The 27183-nt window shown below is 45.0% G+C and overlaps 1 protein-coding gene across 7 annotated transcripts in view; it reads right to left on the bottom strand.

The window, feature by feature from the left end:
• Positions 1-1850: 1850 nt before the first annotated feature.
• The window catches only part of LOC144670105 (hydroxylysine kinase-like), a 39818-nt gene continuing 14485 nt past the window's right edge, over positions 1851-27183 (bottom strand). For all 7 annotated transcript variants that reach the window (XM_078532530.1, XM_078532532.1, XM_078532529.1 and 4 more), the window contains 4 exons: positions 26309-26645; positions 18576-18718; positions 14297-14480; positions 1851-3965 (listed from right to left, as the gene is read on the bottom strand). In XM_078532530.1, the coding sequence (XP_078388656.1) occupies positions 3484-3965; positions 14297-14480; positions 18576-18718; positions 26309-26645 (1146 nt within the window). In that variant the 3' untranslated portion in view covers positions 1851-3483. The remainder of the gene's footprint in view (positions 3966-14296; positions 14481-18575; positions 18719-26308; positions 26646-27183) is intronic.

Genomic DNA, 27183 nt, shown 5'->3' with positions numbered 1-27183 from the left:
AGAGGCAGAAAATGCTGGTGGGAGAAATTTATAAACCACTGTGACAGTAGCTATACTGTTGGACAGAGTATTAATCAGGAGATAAACAGAGCTTGGAACAAAGGTAACACAATAATCATGGGGAAGTTTAATCTCCATATAAGCTAGGCAAATCAAATTGGAAAAGTATTTTATTATTATTGTTATTATTCATTTATGTGTAATTTTTTTTTAACAAATGAGCAATATTATCCGAAATGAATCTCCGCATGAATTTCCACATGGATAATATAATGAAATTGATTGGTTTGGTGAAAGAGTTCCTGTAATGCATTCCTAGAACAAAACATCATCGAACCAGAGAAGATTATTTTAGATCTTGCCAAGTTATTAATGATATCATTTACGTAATTTTCATGAACATACATTCCATTGAGGAATAAAACCTATACGGGAAAAGTGATCCATTTTTAGCTAACTAAAGGTAGTGATAGTATTAGATTAAAAGAAAAAGTTTATAATGTAGCCAAGAAGAGCCTGAAGATTGGGAGAGTTTTAGAAACTAGCAAAGGACGACCGAAACATTGATAAATAAAAGAGTAAACTTGGAAAAAATATAAAAAAAGACAGTAAGATCTTGTACAAGTGTATAAAAAAGGTAACATGAAAGAAAATGTGAGTTCCTTGGAGGTTGTGACAGGAGGAGTTGTCATGGGGACTAAGGAAATGTCAGAGATATTGAATAAATATTTTGTGTCTGTCTCTAAGTAGAGTGAATAAAAACATACCTGAAATAAAGGGGAACCAAGGAGCTAATGAGATTGAGGAACTTATAGGGGGAGCCGATGGTGAAGTGGTATTGTCGCTGGACTAGTATTCCAGAGACCCAGGGTAATGCCCTGGGGACCCAAGTTTGATGCCCCACCACACCAGATGGTGGAATTTGAATTCAATAAAAATCTAGAACTAAAATGAGGACCAAGAAACCATTGTCGATTGTTGTAAAAACCCATCTGGTTCACTAATGTCCTTTAGGGAAGGAAATCTGCCATCCTTACCTGGTCTGGCCTACATGTGACTTCAGACCCACAGTACAGCAATGTGGTTGACTCTTAAATGTCTAGCAAGTGTCACCCACATCCCATGAATGAATATTTAAAAAGTAATTAGTTGGGAAATAAGACTGGAAAAAGTAATGGGACTAATAAGCTAATAAATCCCCTGGACCTGAGTGCCCACATCCAACATTCTGGATACATAGGTTGTGATCTTCCAAAGTTCTCTAGATTCTAGATTGGTCACAGTAGTTAGGGAGGTAGCAAATGTAACATGATTATTCAAGAAAGGAATGAGAGAGAAAACAGGGAACTACAGGCCAGTTAGCTTAACATCAGTCATTGTGGTAACAAGGTACTTAGAAAATCATAATATGATTAGGCAGGATCAACATGGCTTTATGAAAGGAAAGTTGTGTTTGACCAATTTATTGAGTTTATTGGGATTGCAAGAGTAGGGAAGCTTTGGTACAATTGTACAGGTCCTTGCTGAAAGCATACCTGGAATACTATGTACAGATTTGGTCTCCATGCCTAAGGAAGAATATACGTGCCTTGATAGATGGCCTAATGTAACAAGGTTGATTCCAGGGATAAGAGGGCCTAGTTCAGCTCCTATTTATGTTCTTCAGTGTCAGTTTTTATAAAACCAGTGGACTAGCTGAATGCACACCTACTACTAGACCCACCAACATCTTCCCCATCAACCCATTAATGGGGAATGCCCACACGAGTGTGATGAACAAATATTTTGACACATGCCACGAAAAGTAGGTTTGAGGTCTCCTGTGATGCAAATTCAAAATGCCAAAGAAATTAGTGGAAATGGTCCATTTATTGTCCAGAAGTTAGGTGGTTATCATACAATAATCATGTCACACACAGTTTTATCAGGGTTTAATGTGTCTGCAGCACTCTGGAAGATTAGGCTCGTTATCTCTATGCACAGAGACAACTGGGCAACCAGTAAATGTCTGGTTTTCCATTCAGTCCTCAATTTCTGCTGGTACAGAAAGAGTTAAACTGCTGAATGGCCACAATCAACCTCAAGGGTGGGGGATAGGCTGTGGCAGTATTTAGGAACATAGGAACAGGAGGAGGCCATTCAGCCCTTTGAGACCGTTCCACCATTCAGTTAGATCATAGCTGATCTCTAGCTCAACTCCATTTGCCTGCCTTTGTTTCATCTCCCTTGATACCCTTACCCATCTAACCATCTCAATCTTGAAAGTTTCAACTGACCCTCAGCATTCACGGCCTTTCAGTGGAGAGAGTTCCTGATTTACAGCTGTCCTTTGTGTGGAGAAGTGCTTCCCAAATACCCCCGCTCTAGCTTTAAAGGTACATCCACCCTATTGAACACTTCTTAAAAACATTTTAAACACCTCAGTCAAATCGGCTCTCAATCTTCTGAACTCAAGGGAGAACAAGCCGTCTGTCCTCATAATTTAACCCTTTTAGCCGTGGTATTATTCTGGTGAATCCGTACCATGCCCCCAAAGCCAATTTATCCTTCCTGAGGTGTGGGGCCCAGAACTGACAGCAGTCACTCCAAATGGGTCTGACCCAGGCTCAATTTGTCTCACTCTCGTATCTGAACCTGATGAATAGTGCCCAGGTCAGCCTAATTTAAACACGGTGAGGGTCTCCTCTGTAGTGTTTCACCCATGGGCAGGGTCCTGGGTGGAGAAGCCGTAGGTTTGCTGCACTCTGGACTGACACAATAAGAGTGGTGTTGCACAGGAAAGGAATCAAGTGCAACTCTGGGGAAAATTCCGCCCAGGATATTCTGACACAGGATGTTCTGGGATGGGGCGTTCAAACGCATTCAAACCTAAGGGGAGGTTTACCATCTGACCTCCTCCTCCTCCCAGGGATCAGGTGTCAATGGGAGGCAGCCACTTACCCCCAAAGAGGGTATTAAACAGGCTCAGCAGCGTTTACAATAGATCAGGTGGTCTGGGGTCTATGGAAGGGTCAGAAGTAGGCTGAATGGCCTTTTCCTGATCCTAGCTTTCTTCTGCTTAACTCTTGACATGAAAAAGAGAAGTTGTTGAAGGAAATGTAACTCTGCTCAGCTGTTTGAGGGGGACTCGTACTGTTGGAGGTGATACAATAATAGTTCTGAGATCTTTGCCCTGCCTGTTGAAGATCTCGTTATCATTGCTGAAAAGAGACATGCTGCCAAATCTTTTCATCTTCCACTCATCAGGGAAAATGCAAGAATACCAAATTTCAAACAATCACAACAATTTATGCCACAGCAGAAAAGGGTGCTGATTGGTTGACAAGTCGACTCTGATTGGCTGAGGCATTGCCATGGAGAAACCAACAGGGAACTATAAGCTCTCCAAGCTCCTGGGTAATTGAAGAAAGGTGTGTGGCTTGAACAGATTCCTTTTGTTTGCAGAGAATGTCCTTTCATATTACTGATAATGACGCACGCACTCTAGTTCTGATAGGAATCGGCTATATCAAACCAGATCCTTTCCACTGCCTCTTTACCCGCTTCCCATAGTTGATGCAGATGCCTCCAGCCTTTTCTCGCCGTGATCATGATGTATTCTTCATTCTCTGGATCGAGCAGGACACTATGCCCAGCAATAAGCAGCGACTGAGAAAACCTACAGAGCACCAGCAAGAACAGGGCATCTCTCTCCTCCTCCGTCAGTGGGATCACGCTCTCAAAACCGGCAATAACATGGCCACCCACCCCTATGGGGTCCTGGCTGTCAATCATCAGAGACATGATGCTGATAACTAATTCATAGACAAGGCAGCTGTAATTCATGTCTCCAAAGTCTAGGATAGCAGAAATCTGGAATTCTGGTTGTGGGTGGGTCAGGCTGGGTCTCTCCACCGTACCTCCAGCTGATAGATCCACAGGCTCCAGCAGGATGTTGTATTCGTTGCAGTCTCCATGAATAATACCTGGAAGAAATAGAAAAACCTTTGATCCTACATTTCTGAGGGAAGAACACTGGTTAGCTAATATCAGGAACCAGAAAGTATTGACTCATTCAGGTAAGATTTCTTGAAGAAAACAGTATTATAATGCGATGCAGTATATGAGTAATTTAAAACATGATACGTTAAGTGTAACATGATTGGAAGGAACAAGCGACTTTGGACTTCCATCACTCAGCATTTCTTCACCTCATGTCTGGGTCTGTTGTAGATTAATTGTCATAGACTAATTGATAAAGAGTGATAGAGAGTGTATTTAAGACCGAGCTAGATAGGTTCTTGATTGGTAAGGGGATCAAAGGTTATGGGGAGAAGGCGGGAGAATGGGGTTGAGATGGGCCGAATGGCCTAATTTCTGCTCCTATGTCTTATGTCTTATCACTAGGATTACTTATACAAACATACATATGAACATGAGAATTAGGAGCAGGAGTAGGCTGCTCGACCCCTTGAGCCTGCTCTGCATTCAATAAGATCAAGGCTAATCTGATTTTAACCTCAACTCTACATTCCTACCTACCCCTGATAACCTTTCACCCCTTTGCTTATCAAGAATCTACCTAGCTCTGCCTTAAAAATATTCAAAGACTCTGCTTCCACCGACTCTTGAGGAAGAGAGTTCCAAAGACTCATGACCCGCTGAGAGAAGGGCGACCCCTTATTTTTAAACCCTAGTTCTAGATTCTCCCACAAGAGGAAACATCCTCTCCACATCCACCCTGTCAAGACCCCTCAGGATCTTAAAGGTTTTGATCAAGTTACTCTTCTAAACTCCAGCAGAGACAAGCCTAGCCTGTCCAGCCTTTCCTCATAAGGCAATCCACACATTCCAGGTATTCATCTAGTAAACATTCTCTGCACAGCTTTCAATGCATTTACATCCTTCCTTAAATAAGGCGTCCTGTTCTATACACAGTACTCCAGATGTGGTCTCACCGATGCCCTGTATAACTGAAGCATAACTTCCCTACTTCTATATTCAATTCCCCTCGCAATAAATAACATTCTATTAACTTTTCTAATTACTTTCTGTACGTGCATAACTAACCTCTTGTGATTCATGCACTAGGACACACAGATCCCTCTGCATCTCAGAGCTCTGCAATCTCTCACGATTTAGATACTATGCTTCTTTTTTCCTGACAAAATGGACAATTTCACATTTGCCCACATTATACTCCCATTGGCCAGATCTTTGCTCACTCACTTAACCTATCAATATCCCTTTTTAGCCTCCTTTTGTCCTCTTCACAACTTATTTTCCTACCTATCTTTGTGTCATCAGCAAATTGAGCAACCAATTCTTCAGTTCCACAGGGGAGATAGAGAGGGGCTGCAGGGGAGACAGACAGGGGGCCACAGGGGAGACAGACAGGTTGTGCGGGGGAGACAGACAGGCTGCACAGGGAGAAGGGCTCTGTTGGACAGATCTTTACCTTCAGTATAAACAGGGAATGAGGGAGCAGTTTTAACATTGAAGAGTTTGTGGATTTAGGTGCGGGTGGGGGTTAAATTTGGTGTAAAATCTTATTAAATTTCCATAAACTTTTATTTCTCTACATTTTAAACAGATAGTCCCAAGCAGACATTTTACTGAAATTTATTCAAGTTGCAAGTTCAAAGTTCAAATGGGAATTCTGAAGAGCACTTTTGATTACCGCAGTTTCATGAAGCCAATAGTTTGCCAGTTGTATGAGGATCTGCAAAATTTCCTTATAATCAAGTACTTAGCTTAATTACGCACACACTACTTACAGTATTCAGTAAACACTGATGGTAAGTGGTAAACTGTGTGATGGAAAAAGCTGAGATAGCTCAGCATATGGATGCAGTAGTCCAAGGTCCCAGTTCTTTTGTAAGTGAGTATGCTTTGCATGATTTGCTATAATGCACCTTACATTTTGAAGGGACTATAGTACATGTTTGGATGGTGGGTCTTGGACTTCAGGATTTAACTCGGGTTTGCTCTGTTTCACTAGCTCCACCCTGAGAATCAGGGTAATGATTAGAAAATTTAATTCCGTGCATTTTAACCAGTTTTTAAGATATTTTTTAAATTTAACAGCACATCAACAGGTTCCCCAGCTTCCTGAAATTCACCAAAGAAAGAATCGAAACACCAAATCGTGGGGCTCAGGGATTTCCGATGATAAATACTCAGTGTTCACAGCTGCTTCCCTATCCAGCATTGGGAAAGGGCTTGTTGGGAATAATTGTGTTACCCGGCTAATTTGTGCATGTTGGAGGTATTGAGATTCAGATCAGGATGGGGGAGGGGGTCGCCTTGTTGCCTTGGATTGTCATCTTGCTCCTGGTCCAAGGTCCAATCAGGGGTAGCAGAGTAAAAAGTGGGGAGGGCCAGCAGAGAAGAAAGGGGGGCAGACAGGGGGCAACAGAGCAAGGGGGGACTGAGAGGGGCAGCAGACAGGGGGCAGCAGAGCAAGGTGGGGGTCATGAGGGGCAGCAGTCAGGGGCAGCGGAGATTTGAGCAGTAGGGGAGAGGGCAGTGGAGAAGGGGGCAGTGGGGGAATGAAGCTCACCGGAGGCACTACCCATGGAATGGGGCAGAGGCTCAGTTTCTGATGTCTGGGTGGAGCAGTGATTCTGGAAGCTGAGGTTTGTCAGGAGATTGACATCTGAAGCCCTCTGGAAGACCTGCTCTCTGCTGGAACTGGTGGTCGTACAGCACCAGGGGCTGGCAAATTGACCCTGAGCTCAAGGCTTTGCTTCCTGATCCTTCCAGGGTTCTACCAGCGACATTTCCAGGCTGCACCCCAATACATTTAGCAGATCACTGATGGGTTGCTTGTCAGGGTTGCCAATTGTGTCAACTTTACCTGTGATAATGCCAGTCAGGATGAGCATGCTCTTGGGTTTGTGTCTCTGACTGCCTTCCCACAGATACAGGGGGTCATTGGCTGCCCAAGTGTGGTAACCATGCACTCCTACTTCAAACCAGGCGTGTTTGTAAGGCACAAGAGTTTCCAATCCATCAGTGTGCAGCTGGTGTGCAGCCACAAGGAAAAGTTTCTGCAAGCGTGTGCCAGATACCCAGGAGTGGCCATGATGCTTTCATCCTGCAGTAGTCATCGATCATCAGTTAAGTGATGGAAGGGGTCATCCACAGTGCTATCAAGCGACACTCGCTTCACAATAACCTGCTCACTGACGCTCAGTTTGGGTTCCGCCCAGGCCACTCAGCTCCTGACCTCATTACAGCCTTGGTCCAAACATGGACAAAGGAACTGAATTCCAGAGGTGAGGTGAGAGTGACTGCCCTTGACATCAAGGCAGCATTTGACTAAGTGTGGCATCAAGGAGCCCGAGCAGAACTGGAGTCAATGGGAATCAGGGGGGAAACTCTCCGCTGTTTGGAGTCATACCTAGTACAAAGGAAGATAGTTGTGGTTGTTGGAGGTCAGTCATCTCAGCTCCAGGACATCACTGTAGGAGTTCCTCAGGGTAGTGTCCTCAGCCCAAACATCTTCAACTGCTTCATCAATGACCTTCCTTCCATCATAAGGTCAGAAGTGGGGATGTTCACTGATAATTTCACAAAGTTCATCACCATTCGTGACTCCTCAGATACTGAAGCAGTCCATGTCCAAATGCAGCAAGACTTGGACAATATCCAGGCTTGGGCTGACAAGTTGCAAATAACATTCATGCCATACAAATGCCAGGCAATGACCATCTCCAACAATTGACATTCAATGGCATTACCATTGCTGAATCCTCCACTATCAACATCCTGGGGGTTACCATTGACCAGAAACTGAACTGGACTAGCCATATAAATACTGTGGCTACAAGAGCAGGTCAGAAGCTAGGAATCCTGTGGCAAGTAACTCACCTCCTGACTCCCCAAAAACTGACCGCCACCTACAAGGCACAAGTCAGGAGTGTGATGGAATACTCCCCACTTGCCTGGATGAGTGCAGCTCCCACAACACTCAAGAAGCTTGACACCATCCAAGATAAAGCAGCCCGCTTCATTGGCACCCCATCCACAAACATTCACCACCGATGCACAGTGGCGGCAGTGTTTATCATCTACAAGGTGCACTATGCAGGAACTCACGAAGGCTCCTTAGACAGCACCTTCCAAACACATGACCACTACCATCTAGAAGGACAAGGGCAGCAGATACATGGGAACACCACCACCTGGAAGTTCCCCTCCACGCCATTCACCATCCTGACTTGGAAATATGTCATTGTTCCTTCACTGTCGGTGGGTCAAAATCCTGGAACTCTCTCCCTAACAGCACTGTGGATGTACCTACACCACATGGACTGCAGCGGTTCAAGAGGAAGGCTCACCACCACCTTCTCAAGAGCAATTTGGGATGGGTATTTAATAAAAACAGAAAATGCTGGGAAAACTCAGCAGGTCTGACAGCATCTGTGGAGAGAGAAAGGGAGACAATTGTTTCAAGTCCAATATGACTCTGCTTTAGATTTACAGCATCAACATTCTTTTGCTTTGATTTTATGGGCATTAAATGCTGGCCTAGCCAGTGATGCCCACATCCCATGAATGATTAAAAATAAGTCACTGCTCAGTGATCTCTTTGGACCAGGGAGCAGACTTAACAGGTAACTGCAAGGGGACGAAGATTATCCCCTTCAAACTTGACTGGTGACACCCATGAGAAGCCCAACCTCTGAAGACCAAGAGCCTTGAGAACCAGGTGTGGTCCTGAGCAAGCGATCGGCATGTTCAAGATGTGAGTCATGTGCCTGAACAGATTAGGAAGCTCCCCTCGGGCATCTACCAGTTGGGGGTGGGGGGTGGGAGATCGGGGGAGTCTCCAGAAACATTGCGATCTGCTACACCCTGCACAGCAGCTGTGAGGATTGTTGGAGGAGGAAGATTAGAAGAGGCAAAGGGTTAGATGAGGAGGATTGGAAGATGAAAAGGAGAAGGATGAAGATGCTGACACCAATTTAATATCAGCTGTTCATAAGCCTGCTCTGGATACCAGCGATTACCTTCCATCTCCAAGCTTCAGTTAGTTACCAGCTCTGGACTGATCTAACAATGGCACCCAAAGCCCACTCTCCCACCCCCAATCTCACTGATTTAAAACAGTCCTGCAACCAACCATCCACCCATTACACATCCCTCCTCCAGTGCTCCCAGTAATTCCTGTCCTCCCACTCATCGACAAACAACTAAAATGGTGATGCCACTGAGCAACCTAGAATGGGCAACACTCGGAAAGTGGTGTAAAATTATAAGTTTTATGTGATCATGTTAAAGAACAGAAACTTCTCAATATCACATTTTGTCAGAGAGCCTCACACAGACCCTTTTACACCTACAAAGCTTTACTCTTCCTTTTGCAATAGCTCCAGCACAGAGCAGTCCCAGTGGCTTCAGCAGAGTAAGAGGTGGCTCCTCAGACCCCCCACTCTGTTCTCAGATCCTTGCTTTTACTGCTCAGATCCCTGATGGGTGTTAGATTCTGTGAGGGACCTGCCAAAGATTGCTCCAGCCTTCTGCTTCTTTTGTGGAAAGTGGGTGTGTTGTTGGCAAGACCAACATTTGTTGCCCATCCCTAATTGCCCTTGAACTGAGTGGCTTGCTAGGCCGTTGCAGAGGGCATTTAAGAGCCAGCCATATTGCTGTGGGTCTGGAGTCACATGAAGGATAGCAGATTTCCTTCTCAAAGGACATTAGTGAACCCAGATGGGTTTTTACAGCAATTGATTGGAGTTTCGTGGCACCATTACTGAGGCTAGCTTTCAACTGCAGATTTTTTTGATTAATTTACATAATTTATTAATTAATTGATTTTAAATTCCACCAATTGCCATGGCGGGATTTGAGCCCATGTGCCCAGCGCATTAGCCTCTGAATTGCTAGTGCAATAATATTTCCAGTATGCCACCACCTCCCCTATAGCTGCACCTGTACACGGGCAGACTTGACCATCGGGGAAGAAGGTAGTGTTTTGGATACCTGCTGAGAAATGGGAGTGTTTTGAGTGGAGTTCGGAATTCCATGGCCCCTTTCATCAGCATCATCATCATCCCTTTCAGGAGTCAGCCTCCCTTCGCTGCTGGGGAACAGCTCACTGTGAATCAGTGAGGAACTGTAAGGATAAGGCTAGGGTGACTATTGTCCTTTTAAGGCAGCAGATACATCCAGAGTCTGCAGAGCAAGGATCAATATTAGAACAGAAGTAGGAGCAGGAGGAGACCATACAGCCCCTAAAGCCTACTCCGCCATTCAGTAAGATCATGGCTGAACTTATACATCAACTGCACTTTCCTATTTCAATCTGAATTACCTCGATTCCCTTGAACCTATCGATCTCAGTCTTGGAACAAACTCAACAACTGAAGATCCATAGCTCTCCACATTCGAGAATTCCAAAGATTCACAAAGCTTCATTTCAGTCCTCAATGGTTAACCTCTTAACCTGCCCCCTCGTTCAAAATTCTCCAGCCAGAGGAAAAGCCGCTCAGCATCTACCCTGACAAGCCCTTGAAGAATTTTGAACAATTGAGCCTATACTGGAGTTTAGAAGAATAAGAGGTGATCTCTTATTCTTCTAAACTCCAGAGTATAGGCTCAATTTACTCAGCTTCTCATTCCTGGAACTATTCTAGTGAACTTTCATCCCACACCCTCTAGGACAAATAAATCTTTCCTTATTTATGAAGATCAAAACTGCACACAGTACTCCAAGAGTGGTATCACCAAAGCCCTATATAATTTCAGCAAACTGCCCTTACTCTTTCTACTCCAACCTCCTTGCAACAAAGGCTAACATTCCATTTACCTTCCTCTGCTTCTCTTAGGTAGTCCCTCACAATTGAGGATGACTTGCTTCCACTCTGATGGATTCTGAGATGGCTGATAAGTGCAATAGATGATCGGTACATGGGGCAGGGGGTCCTGGAGGTTTGGGTAGATGAGGTTTTTGGAGGTTTGCACCTCGATTTTGCTTTTGTGTGCTCCCAACGACGTCTCTCAAGGTGTCCGGTGTCTTCCCAAATGAACCTTCTCCACTTATGTCAATCACAAACCAAGGACTCCCATGAGTCGATGGGAATGTTTAACCTTTTCAGGGTTGCTTTCAGGACATCGCTAAAGCATTTCCGATGTCCTCCTGGGGGTCTCCTGCTGCAACCAGTTCTGAGCAGAGCATTTGCTTCAGAAGGTCTGGTGCCAGGCATACGAATGACATGTCCTGCCCAGCGGAGCTGCTTTTGCGTGATTAGTGCCTCAACCCTGGGCATGTTGGCTTGGGAGAGGACACCGCAGTTGAACCACCTTTCTTGCCACTAGATTTGGAGGGTTTTGTGGGGGCACTCCTGGTGGTACTTCTCCAGTGCTTTGAGATGCCTGCTGTAGGTTGTCCAACTCTTGTAATTAGCTTTCCTAATTGTTTGCTGTACCTTGCATGTTAACTTTGTGCTTTGCGATACCAAAATCACTCTACAAACCAACATTACTCAGAGGCCGTCAAATCCGAAATGAACTCATTTGATCGTCCACAGAGCTGGACACTCTATCCATGGAAGAAGCAGTCCTCTCTGTGCCCTGTGGTATTAACCCACTCATGTTTGAGGTGGACTCCTCTATTCTCTCTGCAATCTTGGTCCGTATGTTCTCTGCTGCCCCTCAATGGTTCTCCTTTTCACCGATGGTTCCCCCGAGGTACAGCATCTGTGTCCAGGTAGTTCAGAGAGGGCTATATTCTCTGCCGTGAACTCTCCAACCTTCTCCCTCCCAGACAACATGACTGGCTGTTGCATCACATGTGGATCATTGATATTTAATTATTTCACTGGGTCACTAGGAGATCCCTGTCTCTTCATCTCTATTGACCAAGGACACTGAAACACCACTGGATCGCCAACACTTCCTCCTGTGCAGTTGTCATCTGTGAGCTCTGTGAAGGACCACCTCCTGTTCTCTCCCTCTCTCCATGTCCTGTGCTCTCTTCTCCTGCAACAGCAGAAAGATCAGATCTTTGAGTGAGCGTTTACCCGATAGATGCAGGGCATTTGGTGAGGGAGAGATGTCAAACAGCATAAGGATGAGGGAGAGTGGCAGAGTTGGATGGATAGATGGAGATGTGAAAAAGTGTAGGGAAAGAGAAGGGTGTTTTTCTTATTCATTCATGGGATGTAGGCATCGCTGGCTAGGCCAGCATTTCTTGCCCATCCCTAATTGCCCTTGAGAGGTGGTGGTGAGCCATCTTCTTGAGTCGCTGCAGTCCACGTGATATACCCATTGTGCTGTTAGGAAGGGAGTTCCAGGATTTTAACCTAGTAATGCTGTGAGTGGGTTGGTGTGATGGAGTCAGCTTAACAAGAGAGTGTGGAGGGAATGATGTGCACAGCAGGGTGTGGGGTGAATGTGCAACTGTACTTACCTTTCCTGACCTGGTGAGGTTATTAAACATCTTCCTGTGTTGAATCCGGCAAATGTGGCACTGGACTCCTGATACTTACCTCCTCAACCACCTCCAGTCATGTCTTCTTCATGTCAGCAGGAGGTTTCCTCTTCTCGGACTGGGGAAGAAAATCTCTCTCCCATCTCGTCAATACGTCAGGAATGAATCACTAGATTGAGGCCCAGGCCTCAATGACGAAATTCTCTCTCTCTTTGTTCAAACTCCTCCTAATTTCACCTTTAAATAGTGGAGTTGAGACAGTTTTTTTGGTCTGCACCATGTCTGCTGATGTGAATTCAAAGTTTAAGCCGGATGTAATATTATAATTAGGCGGCTGTATTAAAATGCCACAGATAGATACACTGAATGTACTTTGGGGTCTCCCAACCAATATTGCATCCTCCACCCTCCTGTAACCACCCTACCCCAACTCCACCCACAAACTCCCCAACCACCGAATCTCCACTCCTCTCCCCCAACCCTTTAACCCCATCCCCAAACTCCCAACCTCCGCCCCTCCACAGTCTCCTGACTTCCTAAACCCACCCGCAAAGTCCCAGCCTTCTCAGACCCCACCCACTCCCAACACCTCAACCCCATCCCCAAAATCCCAACCCCATCCCTCCCCAACATCTCTACTTCCTAAGCCCACCCTGAAAACTCCCAAGCCTCTCAACCCCCACCCCCAAACTCCCAATTCTCTCAGCACCCACCCTCCTCCCCCAACCCTTTAACCCCCATCCCTAAACTCCCACCCTCCACCCCTTCCTGACTTCCCTAAACCCACCCGCAAACTCCTAACCTTCCCAGACCCCACCCACTCCCAACACCTCAATCCCATCGCCAAACTCCCAACCCCATCCCTCCCCAACATCCCAACTTCCCTAAACCCACCCGCAAACTCCCAAGCCTCTCAACCACCCATCCCCAAACTCCCAATTCTCTCAGCACCCACCTCCCTCCCCCAACTCTCCCAACGCCCACCACCAGCCCCAGCCTCACCCCCATGTGCCTCAGAGTTATTACTGGGGCCAGATAATCTTCATAGGTCAATAAGACAGTAATGAAAGGGCACAAATTTAACTTGATTGCAAAAAACAATGAGAGGTCAGGGTTAAAGAAACATTTTTCAGACAAAAGGGAGTTACAAGGTAAAAATTCGCTGCCACAAGCCATTGGTGAAATAAGGGCCATTGAAAAAATATTCCACTTCACCACTGATTTCAACAGAATAAAGATCGTGTAGCTTCCATAACAGAGATGAGGGGAAGGTGAGAATAGGCTGGGATGGGTGAGGGGGGCTAGGTGTAAGGTTAGGCAGGTGATGATGAGGGGTTTGGGGTGGAGTTAGGTGGATGACGTGTTGGAGTGAGGGGCTGGGTGATGGGGATAGGGGGTGAAGGGGCGGGAGAGAGTTTGGGAGTGGGATTGGTGGTGAGGGTTTAGAGGGTGGATTGGGGTGAGAGACAGTGGTGAGGGGGTGGGTGTGGGGCGGGAGGAGTGGGTGATGGGTGAAGGTTTGGGAGGGATGGGGGTGTGAGGGGGTGAGGGGTGTGGGTGATGCGGTGGGTTTTGGGGGATGACTGCACCTTGGGGAGGAGGGATCATCTGCTCCTCCAGGTTCCCAAACCACACACCCCTACCCCCCCACAACCCCACCTCCATGGTGAAGATAAAAGCTGCCACCTGTCCCTCCATGAAGTCTTTCAATGAGGAGTTAAACAGGGCTGTGGGCATGGGGAGTGAGTGGGATTAGTCTAGGTGTTGAGGCAAACACTGGATGGGCCAAATGGCCTGGCTCTGTGCTGGAACATTCTACCTCCCTGTGACCTGTCAGCATCGGGAACACAACCAGTTTCTCAACAAGGACGAACTTACTTCCACGAAACTTGCTGAGGTTAGGGAGAATCTTTTCTTTGAACTGTTGAATAACTTGCTGGACGATTAAGCGTGTGTCACCTTCCTCCAACTCATGCAGGTACTTCTCCAGGAGATGAAGATTTGAAAGATTCCACCTGAACCCTTCACGGTGCAGGCTCTTTGTGGTTGGGTGCTGGAACTCCTAACAGTGGGATAAATGACCAATTCGTAAGGGTGTGGGTTAGTGTGAATGAGGAAATGCTGGTCAACCCATCCTCACCATTTCATTCCTTTTTGCAGACTGGAGGCTGATGTCAACCTCACATCTTTTGAACTGAAAGAGCAGCTGGTGGAAACTCTCGGCGGGTAAGCTCACCAGAAACAATGTGCCTGAAATGTTAACTCTCTCTCTCTCTCTCTCTCCACAGAGGCTGCCTGACCTGCTATTTAGAGTTTTTATTTCAGATTTCCAGCATCTGCAGTATTTTGCTTGTTTCTCCTTCTGTTCCTTGTTGACCTAACTGCCCAACATAGGAACATAAGAACATTAAAAAATAGGAACAGGGATAGGGTAGGCCATTCGGCCCCTCGAGCCTGCTCCACCATTCAATAAGATCATGGCTGCTCTTCCTGTGTTTCGAATACCACATTCCCATCTACCCCCGATCACCTTTCATATCTACCTCTGCCTCAAAAATATTCAATGACCCCCACCTCTACCGCCTTCTAAGGCAGAGAATTCCAAAGTCCTCTGAGAGAAAAAAATTCTCATCTCTGTCCTAAAAGGACAACCCCTAATTTTAAAACAGTGTCCCCTAGTTCTGGACTCACCCACAAGAGGAAACATCCTTTCTACGTGCACCTTGTTAAGGCTGTTTAGGGTCTTATGCTCTTCACTCTTCTAAACTCCAGTAGAAACGAGACATGTCAGCGCTTCTGACATGTCTTCCTTCTTCCTTAACGAGGTTTCCGACCCACCATGTTTGACAGGACCCTCAACCGTGTCCGATCCATCTCCCGCGCCTCTGCCCTCACACCTTCCTCTCCCTCCCAGAACCACGATACAGCCCCACTTGTCCTCACTTTTCACCCCACCAGCCTCCGCATTCAAAGGATCATCCTCCGCCGTTTTTGACAACTCCAGCTTCACGCCACCACCAAACATGTCTTCCCCTCCTGTTGGCATTCCGTAGGAACTGTTCCCTCCGGGACACCCTGGTCCACTCCTCCATCACCCCCAACACCTCAACCCCCTCCCATGGCACCTTCCCATGCAACCGCAGAAGGTGCAACACCTGCCCCTTTACTTCCCCTCTCCTCACCATCCAAGGGCCCAAACATTCCTTTCAAGTGAAGCAGCATTTCACTTGCACTTCCCTCAATTTAGTCTACTGCATTCACTGCTCCCAATGCAGTTTCCTCTACATTGGAGAGACCAAATGCAGACTGGGTGACCGCTTTACGGAACACCTTCGGTCTGTCCGCAATCATGACCCAGACCTTCCTGTCGCTTGCCATTTTAACACCCCACCCTGCTCTCATGCCCACAGGTCCATCCTTGGCTTGCTGCATTGTTCCAGTGAAGCTCAACGCAAACTGGAGGAACAGCACCTCATCTTCCGACTAGGCACTTTACAGCCTTCCGGACTGAATATTGAGTTCAACAACTTTAGATCATGAACTCTCTCCTCCATCTTCCCCCTTTTTAATCCCTTTTTTTGAAATTCATTTTTATTTTTTATCCATTCATTTTTATTTTTATTCGTTTTCATTTCTATTCGTTTACTCATTGTTTTATCCCCACTTTTTAATCCTATTTTCGAACTTTTTTCCCACCACCGTCCCCTCCCCCCACCCCACCCCCATAGGTCCATCTGTTACTTGTTCATGTTGTTATTTTCAGGGTGCTTACCCCTATTCTGCTATTGTCACATTCTGCTTTCTTACCTTAAGGCCACTATCAGCACCTCCTTTAGCCCTTAGCACCACCATTAACACCCCCTTTGTCCTTTTGTTCATGACATCTTTGTTAATCTCTCCTTTGCCCCCACCTATCGCTGATCTTCTATCCAGCTTCACCTGCTCCAACCCCCCCTTAAACAGTATAAATTTCATCACATTTTTACTTCTCTTTAGCTCTGAAGGGTCATACGGACTCAAAACGTTAACTCTGTTTATCTCTCCATAGATGCAGTTAGACCTGCTGAGTTTTTCCAGCATTTTCTGTTTTTGTTCCAGTAGAAACAAGCCCAGTCTGTCCAACCTTTCTTCATAAGACAGCCCATCATTCCAGGTATCAATCCAGTAAACCTCCTCTGAACCACCTCCAATGCATTTACATCCTTCCTTAAATAAGGAGATGAAAACTGCGCACAGTATTAGAGATGTAGTCTCACCAATGCCCTGTATAACTGAAGCATAACATCCCTACTTTTATGTTCAATCCCTCTCGTAATAAAGGATAGCATTCCATTAGCCGCCTTAATTACTTGCTGTACCTTATTACTAACTTTTTGTGACTTATGTACTAGAACACCCAGATCCCTCTGCACCTCAGAATCAGCTATCCTCCATTTAATACTCTGCTTATTTGTTCTTCCTGCCAAGGTGAACAACTTCACATTTTCCCACATGAAACTCAAGTTGCCAGATGTTTTCCCACTCACTCAACCTCTCTATATCTGAATACAACCTCCTCATGTCCTCTTCACAAGATACTTTCCTACCTATCTTTGTGTCATCTGCAAATTTAGCTACCATGCCTTCACTCCCCTCATCTAAACCATTGATGTAAATTGTAAAATGTTGAGGCCCCAGCACAGACACCTGTGGAACCCCGCTTGTCACATCCTGCCAGTCCAAAAAAGACCCATTTATGCATACACTCTGCTTTCTGCCAGCCAGCCAATCTTCTTTCCATGCTAATGTGTTACCCCCTATACCATGTGCTTTTATTTTCCGCAATAACCTTTGATGTGGCACCTTATCAAACCAAGAGTCTTCTGGGAATCCAAGTACAGTACGTCTGCAGGCTCCCCTTTATCCACAGTGCATGTTACTCCTTCAAAAAACTCCAATAAGTTGGCTAAACAAGATTTTCCTTTCACAAAACGATGCTGATTCTTCCCGGTTGCCTTGAACTCTTCTAAGTGCCCAGCCATAACCTCCTTAATGATCGATTCTAGCAACTTCTCCATGACAGACAGGATTTTGTCCTTCACTGTCGCTGGGTCAAAATCCTGGAGCTCCCTTCCTAACAGCGCTGTGGGTGTACCTACACCAAATGAGCTGCAGCGGTTCAAGAAAGCAGCTCACTACCACCTTCTCAAGGGCAACTATGGATGGGCAATAAACATTGGCCCAGCCAGCGAAGCCTTCATCCCATGAATGAATAATTTTTAAAAATTCCCTTTAAGAGCAGTTAAGAGTCAACCACATTACTGTTTGTCCAGAATCACATGTAGGCCAGATCAAGCAAGGATGGTAGATTTCCTTTCCTACAGGGCATTAGTTCACCATGTGGGTTTTTATCAGGACCAATGATAGCTCCAAGGTTATCGTTGCTGAGACTAGCTTCCAATTCCAGATTGTTTTTTAATTAATTGAGTTTAAACCAGCTGCAGTGGTGGGCTTTGAACCTATGTTACCAGATGATCAACCTGGATTGCTAGTCCAGTGAACTATACCCAGGGTGAGTCATTCCAATTCCAAGTTGGTGGTGTGATTTTTCTCTTTTATTCTCAGTGGGCCATCCCATTAATTATCATTCTATCTCATTCAGGAGCCCTGGAGGACTTTACTGGCCAATTCAATGTTCTCATAATATGGTGTCTTTAAATCAGTGACAGAAGTATTTGCAATCAGTTTGGAAATAACTCCCATATCTCCCGTTCTCAAGCACTTCGTCTTTCAAAGATAACAAATAGGATAAAGTCAAATCTTTAAAAGGTGGAGTCTTTAGTTCAAATCGTCACCATGTTGTCAGTGGAGAGGGTTAACTCCTCTGCTTGTTTACAGAAGGGTTGGAGCTCAGATGTGTGCACAATTGTGTCAACATTACATAACTTGATTTTCAGATCAAAGACAAACCAAACACCATTTTTATCCTTGTTTTTTTCAATTCCATCACCTCCATCTGAGGTAAATGGGTTTCATCAGTGGATATGGTGCAACTGGTGAAGGAATCTGGTGGAAAACCGACGTGGGACACTGATGTTGCTGTCACACCAAGAACTACAAAAAAAATTCTGAGCCCATGTCTACATTTACTAAAATAAGGACCAAAATATTCAAATACCTCATGAAGAGCCTTGTCCATTTGGGCAATAGTTCTACCCATTCTGTAGAGTGTCCGGTGAGTCAAAGTGAGTTTGGCAAATGGGACACCAGGCAGGTATGTCAGCATCCTGATCATGTGTTGTCTACATTCATTCCCTTGTCCTGTAAAGTATTTTGAGTATTAGTCAGCTTTAACATTAGATTTTTAACCTTTCCCATTCTAAGGTTTTGGGCAAGAGATGTAGGGAGAGTGTGAAAAGGAACTCTTTTTTTTTCATTTGTTTGTGGGATGTGGGTGTCACTGGCTAGGCCACCATTTATTGCCCATCCCCAAATGCCCTTGTTAGGAGGACATTTTTAAGAGTCAAGCACATTGCTGTGGGTCTGGAGTCACATGTAGGCCAGACCAGGTAAGGATGGCAGATTTCCTTCCCTAAAGGACATTAGTGAACCAGATGGGTTTTTACAACAATTGGCAAAGATTTCATGGTCATCATTAGATATTTATTGAATTCAAATTCCACCACCTGCCATGGTGGGATTAGAACCCGGGTCCCCAAACCCTGGGTCTCTTTTACACAACGAATGGTGATGACCTGAAACCCGCTGGCCAAGAGGGATATGCAAGCAGAGACGGTCAATGATTTCAAAAGGAAATTGGATGGGCAGTTGGGGGAAATAAACTGCAGGGCTATGGGGATAGAGTGGAGGAATGGGGATAGAGTGGATTGGTCTACAGAGAGCTAGCAAAATGGAGAGAGGAACTTAGAATAATCACAATTAGTAGAGAAAAAGTACAAGGCAAGTTAATGAGACTAAAGGCTGGACCAGATGACCTGCATCCTAGGGTCTTAAAGGAAGTGGCTGCAGAGACAGTGGATGCATTGATTGTAATCTTCCAAAATTCTCTAGATTCTTGGAATGGTCCCAGTGGTTTAGGAGGAGGTAGGAGCAGGACATTTAGAAAACCATGATACAATCAGGTAAAGTCAACATGGTTTTATGAAAGGGAAATCGTGTTTGGCAAATTTATTAGATTTCTTTGAGGATGTAACAAGCAGGGTGGATAAGGGGGAATCAGCAGGTGTAGGGCCGTAACTTCCAAGTTCCCCAGTGTCGAATTGGTGGGGGTACCCCAAAGATGCACTGGGAAATCCCTCTCAGAACTTCACAGGTAAGGGTTTGCATGGCAATTGCCCAGAAGCGCAAACTTCCCATGCTGAGAAACATCCGAAAATGCTATTTAAATCACAAACTTCGGATGGTTCCAGCTGTGTTACACAAATAGTTACCCAGAAAGTTTAGAAGAATTAAAACCTCTTCTAACTTCTGGGTAACTATTGTAAAGACCCAGGCCGACCTCCTCCGTGGGACTCCAACCCCCCCACAACCCTGAACCCCTCCCACTCCCCAGGGAACTCCTCCCACACCCCTGACACCCCCGCCCCAGGGGGCCCGCGCTACTCCCCAACTAACCATCCCGACACCACAGTATTCCCCACTCACCAGAATGCCCATAGGATTCACCCTTCCACCCCACCCCCGCAGGCCCAACCTGGCCCGACACTCCCTCTACCTGACCCAACCCTCTATCCAGCACGACTGACCCCCAACACAACCCGCCCCCACCCCCCCCACCCCAGGCCCAACAGGCCACTACCCAACCCAACCCACCCCCTCCCCCCATCGCAGACCAGGGCAGGCCCAGCCCAACTCGACTACCTCCCCCTCCACCCCACAGGCCTGACCCACCCCCAAACCGAACCGACCCGACCACCCCAACCTCCACCCCCTCCCACCCGAGGTCTGACCCCCGCAAGCCCCCACCTTGAGGTTCAACCCCCACTGCCAATTCCAACGGGACCTTGAACTTACCTGATTTAGGGCAGTTAGTGTCGTAAAAAAGGGGTATGTCTTTCTTCAACCCAACTCTGCTGGATTGTGATATTAGGCCTCGAGGAGAGCTGTGCTGCCTGGATCTCGCCTGGTCTGAGTCAGGAGGTCAGGCAAGACAGGCGCAGAAGAAATTTACTATAAGTAATTGGGCACAGAGTGGCAATCCAATGCTGACTGCCACTCCGAGGGAAGTTACTGCCCGTAGTGTATTTGGATTTCGAAAAGGCATTTGATAATATGCCACATAGAAGGTTACTGCACAAGATAAGAGCTCATGGTGATATATTAGGATAGAAGATTGGCTAACTAACAGGAAAGAGAGGGGGCATAAATGAGTCATTTTTCGGATTGGCGAACTGTAACTAGTGGAGTGCCACGGTGATCAGTGCTGGGGCCTCAACCATTTATGATCAATATTAATGACTTGGATGAAGGGAATGACTGTATTGAAGCTCAATTTGCAAATGATACAAAAAATAGGTAAGAAAGCAAGTTGTGAGGAGGGTACAAAGTGTCTGCGTACAGATACAGTCAGGTTAAGCGAGTGGACAAAAATTTGGCAGATTGAATATAATGTGGGAAAATGTGAGGTTATCCACTTTGGCAGGAAGAATAGAAAAATAGAACATTATTTAAATGAAGAGAGATTACAGAATGCTGTTGTATGGAGGGATCTTATTAATGAATTGTTAAAAGTTAGCATGCAGGTACAGTAAGTAAATAGGAAGGCAAAGGGAATGTTGGCCTCTATTGCGAGGGGAATGGAATATATAAGTAGGGGAGTCTTGCTAATACTGTACAGGGTGTTGAGTACCTAGAGTACTGTGTACAGTTTTAGTCTTCTTACTTAAGGAGGCATATATGTTCATTGGAAGCAGTTCAGAGAAGGTTCGCTACTTATTGGAGTTTAGAAGAATGAGAGGTGATCTTATTGAAGCATGTAAGATTCTGAGGGGTCTTGACAGGGTAGATGCTGAGAGGATATTGCCCCTTGTGGGGGAATCTAGAACTGCGGGGCACAGTTTAAAAATAAGAAGTCTATCATTTTAGACAGAGATGAGGAAGAATTTCTTCTCCCAGTAGATCATTAATCATTGGAATTTTCTACCCCAGAGAGGAGTGGAATTTGGGTCACTGAATATATTCAAGGCTGAGTTAGACAGATTTTTCATCGAAATAGGTTACGATGGGCAGCCAGGAAAGTGGAGTTAAGGCCACAAACAGATCAGCCAACATCTTATTGAATGCCGCAGGGAGTTTAAGGGGCTGAATATCCTACTCTTCCTCCTATTTCTTATGACCTTATAACTTGATGGGCTAATTTACCTCCTTCTGTGCCTTAATGACTCTATGACTGTTGACTATTGTAGCTGATTATAATAATTCTGCTATCTAGGTTCCAGTGTAAAGCTTAAAAGGTTCATGTGCTCTGTTAAAACATTTATGGCAACAAATTACATGCTTCACAAACTGCGTTCCTTCAGTGTCGCTGGGTCAAAATCCTGGAACTCCCTCCCTAAAAGCACTGTGGGTGTACCTACATTACATGGACTGCAGCATTTCAAGAAGGCAGCTCACCACCACCTTCAAAGGAAATTAGGGATGGGCAATAAATGCTGGCCCAGCCAGCGACACCCACATTCCATGAAGGAATGAAAAAAAGGAACTTAAGGCATGTTGGTCAGGCTCCACCCAGAGTATCATGTTCAGTATGGAGCACTGGACCCTTGGAAGGATATATTGACTCTGCACAAAGATTTGTGCAGAATCCATGGAATTATTCTAGGGCTTAAAGAATTCATTAGTACAGGTTGCTACAATATTCTTGTTAATGTTAGACTAATGCAGAATATTTACTGAGCCTGCTGAGGTATGAGAAACAGGAGCTATATTGAGAAACATCTTTTTGCTGGCTGCATCTTACACTGGGCTTCATGAGAGAGAGAGCAGACCATGTGATGTTGCATCACTCCCTATGATGATTATCAGTATCCGATTAGCATATTACACAGTTAGAATTAACCCCTTATACTACATCTGCACCCCCACCCCCGCCGGCCCCCCCAAGTCTCTGACTTCCATTTCTATATTGCGAAGATCAAACAAATCACGACTAACTCTGGCGAGTTTCAGTTCTTCATCTTTTTTTTTTCTCAGGACCTCCCCTTTCCTCCAGTCTTTTTTATACAAGGACAACCGTTGTGGTGTTTTCACAAGTCCGCCAGAATGGGTCATCCTAGGCCTGAGATGATTGGCTTCCAACAGTCGCAACCATCTTTCCTTTGTGCTACGTATGAGCCCAACCAGTGGAAAGTTTTCCCATTGACTCCAGTTTTGCTAGGGCTCCTTGACGCTACACTTGGTCAAATGCAGCCTTGATGTCAAGTGCAGTCACTCTCACCTCACCTCGGGAGTTCAGCTCTTTTGTCCATGTTTTATCCAAGGCTGAAATGAGGTCAGGAGCTGAGTGGTGCGGGCAGAACCCAAACTGAGCATCAGTGAGCAGGTTAATGTTAATGCTGCTTGATAGCACCGTCGACTGTTCACTGATGATCGCGAGGAGGCTGATGGGGCTGAATTGGATTTGTCCTGCTTTTTGTGCATCTACTCGTTGGGTAGATGTCAATGTTGGAGCAGTTTGGCTGGGGGAACAGCTGGTTGTGGAGCACAAGTCTTCAGTACCGCTGCCAGGATGTTGCCTTTGCTGCATGACTGACTATATCCATCTCCATGACATTGCCCATATCTGCTCCTGCCTCAGCTCAACTGCCGCTGAAAGCCTCATTCATTCCTTTGTTCCCTCTAGACTCGACTAGTTCAATGTTTTTATTGCTGGACCCTCGCCTTGTCCTGTTCGTAAACGTGAGCTCATCCAAAGCTCTGCTGCCCGTGTCCTAACTTGCAACAAGTCTAGTTTACCTAGCACCCCTGTGCTCACTGGCCTACACTGGCTCCCAGTCTGGCAATATATCAATTTAAAATTCTCATCCTTGTTTTCAAACTCTATAATCTCCTCCAACATTATTGAACATCTTGCTCTTCCTCAATTTCTACTCTTCCACCGTTGGTGGCTATAACTTCAGTTGCTGATGTCCTCAGTGTTGGAATTCCCTCCCTAAACCTACCCCTCCCTACCCCCCTTGACCTCACTTTCCTCCTTTAACATGCTCCTTAAAACCTACCTCTTTGACCAAGTTTTTGATCACATATCCTAATATCTCCTTACGTAGCTTAATGTCAAATTTTGTTGGATAGTGCTCCTGTGAAGAACTTTGGGATGTTTTGTAACATAAATTTGCTGCTGTTAATATTGTACTTGGGCAGATAAATGGAGTTAAGTTAATAACCATAAACTAATTAAATGCTGGAACAGGCTTAAACAGAAAACATAAGAGCATGAGAAATAGGAACATGAGTACAGATCCACTCCACCATTTAATCAGATCATGTTGGTCTGATTTTGGCCTCAACTCCATTTTCTTGCCGTTCTCCATAACTCTTATCACCCCTACAGTTCAAAAATCTGTTTATCTCAGCCTTGAATATGTTTAATGACCCAGCCTCCACAGCTCTCTAGGGTTGTGCATTCCAAAGATTCATGACACTCAGAAGAAATTCCTCCTCACCCCTGTCTTAAATGGGAAACTTCTTATTCTGAAACTGTTCACCCTAGTTCTAGATTCTTCATGGGGAAAACTTACCCGGTCAAGCACCCTCAGAATCTTATATGGTTCGTTAAGATCACCACACATTGAGCAGGTTGGGCCTATACGCACTGAACAACCTTTCCTCATAAGATATCCACTTCACCCCAGGAATCAGCCTGGAGAACCCTCTCTGAACTTCCCCCATTCCAAGTATATCTTAAATAAGAAAACCAAAGCTGCACACAGTACTCTGGGTGCAGACTCACCAGTGTCCTGTACAGTTGTAGCAAACTCCATTGCCCTCATAATAAAGGCAAACATTCCATTTGCCTTCCTAATTACTTGCTGTACCTGCTCTATGCTGACCTTTAGTATTTCATGCCTGAGGGCACCCAGATCCCTCTGTACCATGGAATTCTGCAGTCTCGTTCCATTTAAATAATATTCTGCCTTTCTATTCTTCCTGCCAAAGTGGACAAGTTCACATTTTCCCACATTATACTCCATCTGCCAGATTTTTCCCCATTCGCTTCACATTGCAGACTCTGTGTCCTGCTCACACATTGGCAACACCAAAATGTTCACTTTGAGCTCCAACTAGTTTTGTCCTTTCTTGGGTTTATGCAAATATGGGTAGTAATAAGAGCGCAGATGAAGGGGGCAAATGTGTGAACTGAACAAGAATCAGCTTCAGGAGGATTTGAATATATTTGGGTACAGCCCTGGGCACCTGAAATCCAAGGCAAAGAATGCAAAATGTTTAATAAGTCCAGGAAAGGCCCATCACCCAAAGGAAGAGAAAATAAGGTTAATGGAGTAAGAAAAAGATTGGGGGAGGGAGGGTCGGGCATCCTGACTGACAACAAATTGAAGTTATCGCAACAATACATGATGATAAAAAAAAAACCAAGATATGGAGATGCATTAAATGGCCAATTTTGAGTTGAAATAGTCAGATAACCCCATAACTTTCTAAATCATTGGTGCAAACGCAGTTCTGATTGATATCTGCTATTGAAAGGATACCAAATAGAATAACCAGAATGACTGAGGGAACGGAAGGATTGCATTATGAGAATCAATCATATAAACAGGACATGTTTTCATTGAAAAAGAGAAGTTTAAGGGGTGATAGGACTGCAGTTTTTCTGATTTGAAAGGGACTCTATAATGTCGGCCATGACGAGCTGTTTCACCTTGTTCAGAACAGTACAGAACAGAGGACAGTACAAAACAGAGGACACAACCTGCGTTTGAAAGAGTAAACTCAAAACTAATCTGAGGAAATAATATTTCAGTGGGCAAGTGGGTGTTTTCAGGGCACCTAGAATATCAGAATGCGATTAGGCAGAGTTAAAACAGTTTTATGAAATGGAAATCATGTTGGATAAATTTATTCATGTATTTTCAGGATGTAATGAGCAAAATCAAGGAGAACCAGTGGATGTACTATATTTAGATTTAGAAAAGGCATTCAACAAGGCGTCACATGAGGAGGAAGTGAAGGTCCTTGAGATGGTGGAGAGGACATTTACCAGAATGGTTCCAGCATGAAGGATTTTAGCTACAAAGTTAGGTTGGAGAACCTGGGGTTTGTTCTCTTTGGACAAAGAAAAATGAGAGGAGATTTGAAAGAGGTGAACAAGATTATGACAGATTTAGATAAGGTAGAGAAAGAAAATCTGTTCCCATTAGCTGATGGTGCAAGAACTAAGGGAAACAGGTTTAAGGTTTTGGCAAATCGAACTGATGGTTAATCTACAGAGTACTGGCATGGACTCAATGGGTTGAATGGCCTTCCTGTTTGCTGCAATGACTCTATGAGTGGTCAACCTATGTAACAGGCTCCCAAGAGACATGGTGGAAGCAGATGATATTGATCAATCCAAATGCAAATGAGATAGATTTCCCTGGAATATATTGATAAATGTCATGTGCTTGAGGTGAATTTGGTTCCCAAAGCTTTCCATCTCTGTGTACTTCCTTACCTCATGTCTGGGTCTGTCATAGATGAACTGATGGAGATTGATCACTAGGATTCATGAACAGGCCCATCACTATTGTATTACGTGATTACTAGGATGCTAAAAGATGAATTAAATAGACCCCAGTCTTTTATCATCTAACAATTTCTATGTAGGAAATTCAAAGTTTGACATTTTGCAATTTGACTTTAACCTGAACCCAGTAACCAAGAACTAATACTTACCAATAGTTTCCAATGACATAATCTTGCCATCAATGGCCGGGATTGGTGTGGGTGAAGGAAATCCTTTCTCGTTCAAAAACATCATGGCTCGTGTTTGTGCTTCAATTAAATCGGTGTCTTGGCTATCAACAGCGTTCATCACTTTGAGGACATAGCTCTTACTGTGATCTCCGATCTCCTGGCTCTCAGACACCAGGATGTGGAAGTTCTGGTCAATGTAACTGGGCATCGGTTGGACACTGGAGACCTTCAGACCATACAACCGCTCGACCATCTCAACAGCCTGGGCCTCACTCAGCGAGGGATTGTTTAGAACAGGTTTCTTCACAGAGGACATCTGAGAAACACCAAAATAATGAAGATGATTAAATAAGGGAATGCGATGCACCAACGAATGGTGGTTGCTTCTTTGTGGGCAACTAATATGGCAACTAATAATATAATTGATGGGTTAAAATGTCATTTACTACAATAACAAAAACTGGAAACATGCTCAATAATGAGTCTGACATAGTGTCATTACAGCAAAGGATGAGGCCATTTGTGCCATCAGAATCCATGCTGGCCCTCTGAAGAGCATTCCAGGGAATCCCATTCTCCTTCTCTATCCCATCAGCTTTGTAAGTTTATTTGCTTCAAGCATCCATCCAATTTCCTTTTGAAATTGTTGATAATCTCCTCCTCCACCACCCTTGTAGGCAGTGCTCCAGGCTGTTAACACTTGCTACATAAAGTTTTTCCTCAAATTCCCCCTCTACACCTCTTGCCCAAAAGATTAAATCCATGTCCCCTAGACTTTGCACGATCAACCAATGGGAAAAGCTTTCCTCTGTCCACTGTATCTAAATCTTTCATTTTCTTATACAGCTCCTCTC

Source organism: Cetorhinus maximus, chromosome 30, assembly GCF_964194155.1.
Source record: "Cetorhinus maximus chromosome 30, sCetMax3.hap1.1, whole genome shotgun sequence".
Classification (NCBI taxonomy): Eukaryota; Metazoa; Chordata; class Chondrichthyes; order Lamniformes; family Cetorhinidae; genus Cetorhinus; species Cetorhinus maximus.
The sequence above is the reverse complement of the archived record's forward strand: the minus strand, read 5'-3'. Positions and strand labels throughout refer to the sequence as shown.